The sequence below is a fragment of the Musa acuminata genome, chromosome BXJ2-9, assembly GCF_036884655.1.
Source record: "Musa acuminata AAA Group cultivar baxijiao chromosome BXJ2-9, Cavendish_Baxijiao_AAA, whole genome shotgun sequence".
Lineage (NCBI taxonomy): Eukaryota > Viridiplantae > Streptophyta > Magnoliopsida > Zingiberales > Musaceae > Musa > Musa acuminata.
In genome coordinates this window covers 20,934,219-20,945,439 of record NC_088346.1, presented here as the reverse complement: position 1 = coordinate 20,945,439, position 11,221 = coordinate 20,934,219, and the positions used below count along the sequence as shown (strand labels likewise).

The window sequence follows — 11,221 nt, the reverse complement described above, 5'->3', positions numbered from 1 at the left end:
TTCTCCGATGGCCATTAGGGCGTAATGAGCAACTTGCTCGGTGTTGGACTCCTTTTCTTCGGACGCGCTTGAATCATCCCACGTTGCCTTGAACGCTTTCTTCTTTGATGTTCTCTTTTTGGCTTGAGGACAATCGTTCTTGTAGTGTCCCGATTTTTTGCACTCATAGCAAATCACTTGGTCCTTCTTGTGTTCGAACTTATTTTTTGTATTATTTTTAAATTTATTCTTTCTTAAATATTTTTTAAATTTTTGAGTCAAAAGTGCAATGTCATTGTCACTATCCTCATCACTTGATATTCCTTTCAAGTGGTCTTCTTGTGATGTGAGTGTCATATCCTTCCTGTTCTTTGGAAGGGGGTTATCGAGCTCGTCATGAGCTTGACATGTCATTTCATAGGTCATTAGAGACCCAATAAGTTCTTCAAGAGGGAATGTTTTAAGGTCTTTGGCCTCTTGAATTGCTGTAACTTTTGGATCCCAACTTTTAGGGAGGGATCTTAAGATTTTAGTTACTAGTTCAAAGTTAGTAAAATCTTTACCAAGAGCTTTGAGTCCATTGATGACATTTGTGAACCGGGTGTACATGTCTCCGATGGACTCACTTGGTTTCATTCGGAAAAGTTCGTAAGAGTGCACAAGGATGTTGATTTTGGACTCTTTCACTCGGCTAGTGCACAAAACAAGGCATTCATAGCCTTTGCATTTAAAGCAAAAACCTTCTTCTCCGATTCATTCTATTCGCTCATCGGAAGAGAAGATTTTTGAAATCCATTTTCAACAATAGTCCAAAGCTCGAAATCCATGGAAATGAGGAAGATCCTCATATGAGTCTTCCAATAAGTATAATCCAACCCATTAAACAAGGGTGGACGTGTGATAGAATGACCCTCATGTATGCCGGAGTAAGTCATCTCTCTTGGGTATCAAACCAAATATGAGAGTGAGCCTAGTTCTTATACCAATTGTTAGGATCGGAGCGGCACTAAGAGGGGGGGGTTGAATTAGTGTAGCGGATTAAAACGTCGATTTTGACAAATCTTTCGTACGATAAAAATCGAACTTGGAAGTGCTTAACTTGAAAGCATATTCGCAAAGTTGTGCAGCAAAGGTAATGAGGAAATAAAGCAAGTAAGAAGGTTTGCAGTAATGTAAATAGCAGTAATGAAATGCAAACCAGAGATTACGCCGATTTTAAAGTGGTTGGGTCAAATGACCTACATCCACTTGCAAGGCCCCTCTTCGATGAGGCTCCCACCTTCCACTAGCAAATCTCTTGAAGGGGAAGGGTAAATACCCCTCTTACAACTTTTTACAAGCGGTTCACTCTCTTACAGATTTTCAGCAAGAAAGAAGGAGGTGAACACTAGAAAATTGAAAACAAGACTACCTAAGACTTTTCTAAGACCTTTCTCTCAATCAATTGCTTCTCAAAAAGTTGTTATCTCAGTTGAGATTTGAGGGGTATTTATAGGCCTCAAAAGGATTCAAATTTGGGCTCCAAAATTTGAATTCTCTTTGGTTCCCGATGCTGGCGGTGCCACCGCTTGTCAATGTCTGACATTGATAATGGACTGGCGGTGCCACCGCCCAGCTCTCGGGTGCGGGGCAGTGCCACCACCTAGCCCAGGCGGTGCCACCGCCTAGCTCTCGGGTGTTGGGCGGTGCCACCGCCAGACCCTTTGGTTCACTGGTTGGGCTTTAAATTTAGCCCAAACCAAGTCTAATTTTGGGCCCAGTTGGCCCCTAACCAGGATATAGGATTATCTCTTAATCCTAATCCTAATTACAAGTGAACTACATAACTAAAAACATCCTAAGCAAGTTTTCAACCGCGAACGTCGAGTCTTGTTCCGGCGAGCTTTCCGACGAACTTCTTCCGACGGACTCCCAGCAAGCTCCCGATCTTATGATGACTTCAATGAGTAGCCGAGCCTTCTTGGTGATCTCCGCGAACCTCCGACGATCTCTTCGGCGAACTTTCAAAAATTCTGACAGGTTCCCGATTTCTTCTCGGTTGGTTCTGGCAGCATCTCCGACGATTCTTCGGACTCTCAAACGTCCATCGAACTTGACTCCGGTATTCTTGCTTTATATTTTCTGGTTATCGTAGTTAATTATGCACACTTAACTCAATAATATGGATTAGATCAATTAACCCATCAATTGATTTTATCATCAAAATCCGAGATTCAACACGCTTGACAGGGGTGGTACCACCATTGGTAGTAATAACTACCGGTGGTGCCACCGCCCAGTCTGGGCGTTACCATCGCCTAGACCACCTGGAGTGCTGTTTTCCAGGCAGTGCCACTGCCAGCCCTAGCGGTGCCACCGCCGGCCAGGAATTCAGCATCTTGGTTGGGCCTTGACTCCGACCCAAACCAGCTTAACTCCAAGCCCAATTGGCCCCTAACAGAGTTGATGGGATTACCTCCCAAATCAACTCTAATTATCATTCTAACTATGATTAAGGCAAGCATGGTTCGTCGATTTTTCACTCGGCGAACTTTTCGATGAGTCTTCTAGCGAACTTTTTGGCGAGTCTTCCAGCGATCTTCCGGTAAACTCTCGATCAACTCTCGGCTAGTCTTTCGGCATGCATCCGGTGATCTTCTAATGAGCTTTCGACGAGTCTTCCAACGTGATTCCGGTGATCTCACGTTGAACTCTTGGCAAGCTCCTAGTATAACGTCCAAGTCTTTGACTCCGACCCATCATCTACTTTACTCCTTACTGCTATCGTAGTTAATCCTGCATACTTATCTCAACATATGGATTAAATCAAATAATTTACTAACTGATTTAATCATCAAAATATAAGATTCAACAGCATATTCCTATAAGTTAAAATTATATTAAAATTTAGACTTTGAATGAAAATATTAAAGGATATTTTAGATAATATATATGTATATATGTATAAAAGTGGGGCCTAAATATTTAGAAAGATATTTATTCTATATTAAGTTTTGGATATAAAATATGTTATTTTCAAATTTTGAAAGGATTGATACGTAAAAACCTCAGTACTATATGCTATAATAATCACGATCTGATAGTTAATATAGCTTGATGACTGCATTTTACTTGTTTTATTTTGTGCTTGTTCTTCATTTCGGGCTCCCTCTTATGTATATTTTTCTATTAGTCCTATGCCAATGTATTAGAATCAATAAACGACCACACTAACATATAAGTTCAATTTTCAGGTATTAAATAAAGTAGTTTATTATTAGAAAATAAAGAAATCATCCTATGAAAAAACTTATTGTCATCTAATGAAATCTTGTGGAATGAAGATTTTGTGACTCCCAAAATATAAATCCTAACGGTTTCCTTGTCCGTGCAATTGATACGTGTTCCACATTGGTATACTCAATCACCAAATATACTTCAAAAATTTTTGAAGGCCCGTTGAAATAATATTTTAAAATAATAGTAAAACTAAAAAGAATGAAAATGTTCTGTCGATGTTCTCCTTCACTGATTTGACCAGAAGAACCTTAGAACGGTTTATTTCAATGACAGTTCATATGTTCATTCTCTTCTAAAGTTAGATGGATCTCTTATTTTTACCTAAAAATAAGAAAAGTCATAAACAGAGCTACCAACCAATGACGTTATAAGTTGGATTAGGTTCTTGGTTAAAATCGTAGAAAAGCTCATAACTTTGAAAATTTTTAAGATAAAATCCTAACTTTAAGAAATTCTATCTTTTTCTAAATGATCATTCTATTCTCTCGATCATCATCGTTCAGACAGCAACATTAACAGGAATATGCAACAAACATTGCTGAAAGGTATGCAATGCCTCAACTTATTTTTTCTTTTTTTGGGTTTTAATTATTATCGTTCTTTTATGGTTGATGCGGGAGTGAGGATAACCTCGGCACTCCATGCATAATAACCGCATTTATCCAAACTCACAGGCATTAAAAATTGCATTTATCCAAAATCGAAATATTGGATTTTGGAATACAAGATTTGTCGATGCAATCATCCGAAAGGAACTCTTCGTGCAACTACTAAAGCAAGAAGATTATCTTGTCAATGCATCTAAAATATACATGCATTTACAAATGTAGTAATCCAAATCCACTAAACTATGACACCCGACAGTCTTCCGGAATGAAAATTTTGTATGCCCTGAAGAAAACAGGCAGAGTAGGACGATCATTATATTCCATTAATGCGTTAAATATTTTACATAAAAACACTTATAACTGAATAGACACCAATGTCTTGAAAAAACAAATTGTCAGAAGCCAATGTTTGATGAGCGTCGTAGAACTGAAGACTGAATAACTAGATTGGAATAGCCGATACAACAGCAAATGAATTATAAAATGAATGATGATTAAGCCAGATTTCCAAGCATGAGTACCTACATATATCTATTCTGTGTTACTAAATTAAATAGAGAACAAAACACGATCAATTCCTCATTAGGGAACATGTCATGGCTTCATAATGAAATTGGAGGATCAACTGCCTTCCAATGTACTTACTATACACATCAATAGCCTTTCCTTCATTTAGCCAGATGAGAACAGTCAGTTCAATGAAGCGTCCATATGTTTCACTGGTTATCACACACTGTGGATGCTCTAATGCCTTCTAGACTCAGATGTTCAATGATTCTGCTTCATCATCCCTCTCCTTCAGACCTGTCCAATCTTGTGGCTCTGCAGAAGAAAATCATCCATGGTAAGAACGTAGCAGCTGTGTTGGTGAGTTAATGAGACAAATTTGCTTGGCATAAATTGTCCAATCAAAAAGATGAGACAAGAAATGTCCAATATTACATTTAATAATCCAACTAATATGCATCATACTTGATTTGTGGCTCTCGGCAACCACCATAAGCCGCCTTTGCAAGACCGAGGCCATGAAAAGGAAGATAGAGCACATTCCAAACATGATAGTGATTGGGAAAGCATTTACCTTCAAGATAGCATAAAAGTAAAAAGTTAAATATTTGCGACGTATAGTTTCTCTTATAAATTAACATTGCAACTCTTTTCTTTTACTAGTGACGTATGTATTTATGATGCAAATAAATAAAGCTAAGATAACTAGAAGCTTTCTTTACATAGTACAGCCAAATACCAGAGTATAGCATTTTGATACTTACATTGTAGAGTACGATACACACAAAAATATTGAGGGGAATGCGAAAGAAGTTCATAATTGTGCTCCTAGCTTCCTCAGGAATGTACTGGGATCTCATCTTCATAATTGATGGCCAAAATATGCCAACGCAGGCCTCAAAGACACAAAAGCCAAGGAGTTGGATACAACTACCAAAAGATATGCTACCACCCTTCGCGGTAGAAGGTGCAACTAAGAACTGTTTAACATTAGCAATTGAGGTCACATACTGATAGATAAACAGAAAGAACTAGCAAATTAGTACAACCAAGCAAGAGTCTTACATTAGAGATAATGGGAAGTAGCAGAGTGAAGGCAGAGATTGCAAACACAATCTGCATATAACTTTCGACTTTAAGAGTCCCACGAGCCATCAGCCTAGATGCTATGGAGCTTCCCAACATTGAAGAAACCATGAATGTAGCAAAAATAAAGCCATGAGGTATATCCTCATCATTTGGGCTCAAAGCAGGAGTCCACAGGAATACAAAGGTGTACATTGAACCTTCAAAAAGTGATTGTATTGCACCCAGCAAAGCGATTTTCTCATCTGTTATTAGTGCAGTAATTTCAATAACTGATGGCACTCAAATCAAAGAGATATTCTTGTGTGCTGCCAATATAAGTTAAATCATACTTACCAGAAGCAATGGCTGCAGCAGCACCTTTGAATTGTGTAATCAAGTCTTTGCTATCAGAAGGATCTCCATAATTCTCACTCCAGGATGACAAGATAATGGCCATGCCTATGGCAAGGCAGCATGCAGCAGCATCAAATGGAGCCACAGGACCAAATCCTAAATTATCAGCCAATAAATTGGCAAAAAGTCCAGAAACAATGGCGATAAGACCATTGCCAAGAAATATAGCCTTCGCGAAAGTTACTGACAACCACTGTGGATCAAAACCTCTCTGCACGAGGGCAACAACCACTTCATCAGAAGAACTAGGAAACTTATCTTTTAACAATATATAAATGTTCAGTCTAGTAGTGATCAAGTAGATCCAATGGATCAGTAGCTCTAGATCCCATTATGGATGATGGCAATTCATAACTTGCACAAAGAACAATAACACTCACTGCAGAAGAAACCTATACTATTAAGACTGGTCAGATTAGTACCTTAGCTACTGAAAAGTGTACTTTCTTATTCTTTTGATCACACGTTTGAAGTGTTTCTCCAAGTTTTACATCACTTAAAATAATGGAAAGAAAATGTTTAGAAGACAATTACATCAAATCTGGAACGAGTGAATATAATGCATAAAACTCACTGCTATTTATTTTGATGCCATCAAGATCTATTCAGGAAAATATATCCACCAAAAGAAAAGTAGCAAAAGAACAAGTTGAATGACAAGCTTGCAGACTAAAAAGAGAGGATAAAAAATAGACAAACCCATACAGAAAAAGAAACGTAGGACTATATCTAATAAGTCGAAAGAGTAAAAATGATGGCTGCTTACATATAAGGATATCTTATAGAAGAGAAGATAAAGCAAGAGCCAAGATCAGTGCAATTGAGAATGACATGGATACTTCTAAGAAACAAATAGGTATGTATATCGCAAACCTACAAGTTTAACAGCTAATCTTGGTCCAGTAGCTAAACAGTTTCTGAGTTGAGCAAAATCTCATTATAAACTATAAAACTTTGATAGATCATAACCTTAATGCTCTAGTAGTAGTTTCTCATCCTCACCTTATTATGTTCTGCAACAAGCCATGACTCAAATGCCGAGAAGAGCAGCGACGTAGAAATTCCTCCCAGTATACGACCCACCATCAAAACTTTGTACTCAGGAGAATGCTTAGTAATGCAGCTAAGAATATATGTGATGCAGTAGGTGACACATGCCCTCTTACGACCCCTGCACTCGATTAAAAACAACCCCGGACATCTTTCATAAAAGACCAAGCAAATCGATGAGGAAAAGGAAGTGACAAAGCAAATCGACAAGAAAAGTCTCACCGTTTGTCAGCTAAGGATCCCACTATCGTCCCGAACAGCATGGAAGACCCAAATCCTGCAATGAAGAGCCGGCCGATGTCTCCCTTGTCAAAGCCATACTGACTGTAGAGGTAGTAGACATAAGGACCCTGCAACCAATCACCAGCTGAAAACAACGAAAACAAGACCAAGATTAGCCCAAGTCACATGTACATACAAAACTAAACCAGCAATTGAAGTCGATTACTTTCAGTAACAAGATTGGTCAAGATCTGTTGATCTAAATTACTATCCACCTCTGAGATCTAAATTACTATGACACCCATTACTTAATTACACTGACACTTCAGTTCCAGCATTAAACCCAAAATGAAAGGAAAAAAAAGATAGACCAAGATCCAAAAGCGCCACATCACCGAACGATGCGAGAAATCCCATTGCTATAGTCTTTGGAAAAGAAAGAGATCAAGAAGTTTAGAGAGCCCTCCGAGAAAGAATGAGGAAAAGCAAAGTCAGATCTGCGAATGGATTCGGAAGATCAATCTATAAAATGAAGGATTTTCCTCTTGTCCGAGTTAAATGCAATACTTGAGGGGAGGCCAACGAACCCATCATTAGGGAGTAGACGAGGAGGTAGTTGTTCTTGAAGGCGTTGAAGGGGGAGGAGGTGGCAACGCGGTCTCTGCTCGTCTTGCTCAGCTCCATCGCCGCCACCACCGCCGCGAGCCCGCCAAAAACCAAGTAGTAGAACGCGTCCATCGCCCCCTTCCTCCTCTTCCTTCTTCGGCTTCCCTCCGAGGCTCGGAAGAGAACGGGAGAGATTAGAGCTTAATAGAAAGCAATGGTATTAGTGGGAGGCAGTGTTCGCGTTACGGAGTTTAAAAATCACATAACGTGGTGCTTTTTTGTTTTATTATTATAGCCTTTAGATTTAGGCCTCATCTATGCAGAGGAAGTCTCTCCGGACACAATTAGAAGATTATATGCATAATTAAATAGTTGGAGGTATGCATGATTGACCAAATTTAAGATTATACTATTATTTTTTACTGTAAAATATGAAATGATATGGGATATCAAAGTCTGTGCATAATATTTAAAATCGATTTAATTATAAGAATGAATCCGTAACATCGGATGGGATTCAAATCGGATAACCAAGGTTCGCAGCGCCCATTGACATTTAATTTTAGTCACTCCTTGATCAATGAAGAGTGAGGGAATCGAACTATAAACAAATATAATAGGACAACGCATGTTTGCTCGGACCCCAAGTGATTACCAGCTGGCAGCATTAATGATCGAGTGGAAAGTTTGATAGCCCAAGTGTTCTTAGGCCAACCTGGGGGCCCCACATTTCAGGATCACCGAGACTACTGCTTTCGCTCCACCGCCACTGTGTGTGCAGCTATTGCAGTAGGCTTACCCCCACCTTGAAATGCCAGGTATACTTTGCCTTGTAAAGGACACTAATCGTGATGTCTGCATACGAGAAACGGTCATTGTCCTATTATTATCTTTTTATGAAATATATTATCAAATTTCATCACTATATATCAACAGTTTCTTAATACTTTTTCGTTATGATAACCTAAGGCTTTGAATATATCATTTTCTTTTCAAGGATTGCAACAGTATTTCTTTCTCTTGCTTTCTGGTTATTTACTTACGAACTAAAGCAATCATAATCATCATAGTGGCGTGTAACAGTATATATTTAAAATCTTTATTTACCTATCTTTTTATCAGAATATTTCACTGACCCCAATACCTACTTTTTTTTTTACTTTTCTTATTTGCCATCTCAGACCAATCATGTGGATTGAGGATTTTTTTTTGCTCCCCATTCCCACAAGTACTCCTCAAAACATGAAGAGACATCATGTCGGTGTTTATAGGATGCAGGATTATGAACAACACCATAATCCAATATTAAGCCACCGACACTTGCGCAAGCATAGAACATTTGACACTACGATCGTTTTCACGTGGTCCACACAGTAGACTTCGGAACTTGGATTTGTCGGTACACATTGTTTCGCGTTATAGAACTCGCCCATGTTTTCAGATCCAGTTTACAGTCGTACATAGAACATTTGCAGAAATAACAAAGTTGTTTCGAAGAAAATCTAGAGTGAAATTGAGATAGAGACAGCCTTTTCCTGTGACGCAAAGATGATCCAAAACCTTCCAAGTGTCTGATGGGGATATAATGAAGAATAATCTTTGTATATGAATAAATACTAGAAGATCATAATACGCAGCGGAATAAAATGGAAACACAATCAAACAGAACACCAAGATATATGTGGAAAACCCCTTCAATGTGAAGGGTAAAAACCACGGGGCAAACTAGAGATAATCCACTATGAGAATAATGAATATACAAATCTCAATCTCTTGCCCAAAACCCTAGCAACAATCACAAGAGAATAACTGAGATACAAGGATCACATCACTACCCACAATATCTAAAACCTCCCCAAGTAATCACAGCAAGAGTCTATTGTAGATTTGATCTAACCTGAGATGAGAACACTACTAGATGATTGAGAACAGTCTCTCTGCGTTGTCCTTGTCTTCCTTCCTTTTCTTTCTCTTGTTTTTCTGCCTTGTTCTTCTCTCTTTGTTGCTACGAGGATGTCAACGTTGCTGCCCATGTTGCTACCTTTTTCTGCCTCTTTTCTACGTATAAAACGCAACCCCCACGCCCCCCTTATATTAATCTAGGGTTAGGTCAAAGGGGTGTGGGTTGTGGGCTGATAAAGCCCACCATGGGCTGAACTCACTTTGGGCTGCCAGCCCAACAACCTCCCTCTTCAGCTCATAAGGGAGGTTGTCCCATGACTCCTCAATGTGAAGCCATGCCGACCAATTGTCGGCATATCTCCTGTCTTTCTTTTGGTAAGGTCTTCGTCAATATGTCTGCTCCGTTGTCATCTGTATGAATTTTCTGAAGCTGCAACTACTTCTCTTCAAATACATTTCGAATCCAGTGGTATCTGACATCTATATGCTTTGACTTGGAATGAAACATTAGGTTCTTACACAAATGGATGGCACTCTGGCTGTCACAATGCACCACATAATTTTCTTGTTTCAGTCTCAATTCTTGTAAAAATTCTTTCATCCATAACATTTCTTTGCATACCTCTATAGCAACAATATATTCTGCTTCTGTGGTAGAGAGAGCAATACACCTTTGCAACCTAGATTGCCATGACACAGCTCCCCCTGCAAAAGTAAGTACATAACCTGAAGTGGACTTCCTCATATCTATATCTCTTGCCATATCTGCATCTGTGTAACCTGTCAACATAGGTGGTCCACCTCCAAAGCTTAAACAAACCTTAGAGCTCCCTCTGAGATATCTAAAAATCCACTTCACTGTTGCCCAGTACTCTTTGCTTGGATTTGCAAGAAATCTGCTAGTAACACCCACTGCATATGCGATGTCTGGCCTCGTACATACCATTGCATACATTAAACTTTCAACTACTGAAGCATAAGGAACCTTTTATATTTTCTCCTTCTCCTCATCACTTGACGGACTCTGTTATGAGCACAACTTAAAGTGACCTGCAAGAGGAGAACCAACTGGTTTTGCATTGCTCATACTGAATCTTTCCAATACCTTCTCGATGTGTTTCTTCTGTGACAACCAAATCTTTTTGTTTTTCCTGTCATGAGAAATCTGCATGCCTAGTATTTGCTTTGTTGGCCCCATGTCCTTCATTGCAAAAGACTCACTCAGTTCCTTCTTCAACCTGTCAATTTTAGACATATCTTTCCCAAGAATAAGCATGTCATCAATATAAAGTAAGAGAATAATAAAATCCTCACCAAACCATTTGATGTACACACAATGATCTGAAGCCGTTCTTTTGTATCCATTTTCTGTCAAAAATAAATCAAACTTTCTATACCACTATCTTGGAGCTTGCTTTAGCCCATACAAGCTCTTCTTCAACTTGCAGACAAAATTATCTTTACCTTTGACTTTGAAGCCTTCTGGTTGCTCCATATAAATTTCCTCCTCCAAATCACCATGAAGGAAAGCTGTCTTCACATCTAACTGCTCAACCTCCAAGTCTTGGCTAGCAGCAATACTAAAA

At 38.9% G+C, this 11,221-nt stretch overlaps 1 protein-coding gene across 1 annotated transcript; it reads right to left on the bottom strand.

Moving 5' to 3' along the window:
* Positions 1 to 4,301: 4,301 nt before the first annotated feature.
* LOC103974038 (uncharacterized) lies at positions 4,302 to 7,966 on the bottom strand. Its single transcript, XM_009388768.3, has 8 exons — positions 7,715 to 7,966; positions 7,128 to 7,272; positions 6,858 to 7,026; positions 5,796 to 6,066; positions 5,439 to 5,704; positions 5,138 to 5,353; positions 4,839 to 4,947; positions 4,302 to 4,688 (listed from the first exon to the last, which is right to left on the bottom strand). Exons 1-8 carry the CDS (start codon positions 7,863 to 7,865, stop codon positions 4,627 to 4,629), a joined length of 1,389 nt encoding a protein of 462 aa, XP_009387043.1. The 5' UTR covers positions 7,866 to 7,966; the 3' UTR covers positions 4,302 to 4,626.
* Positions 7,967 to 11,221: the final 3,255 nt, after the last annotated feature.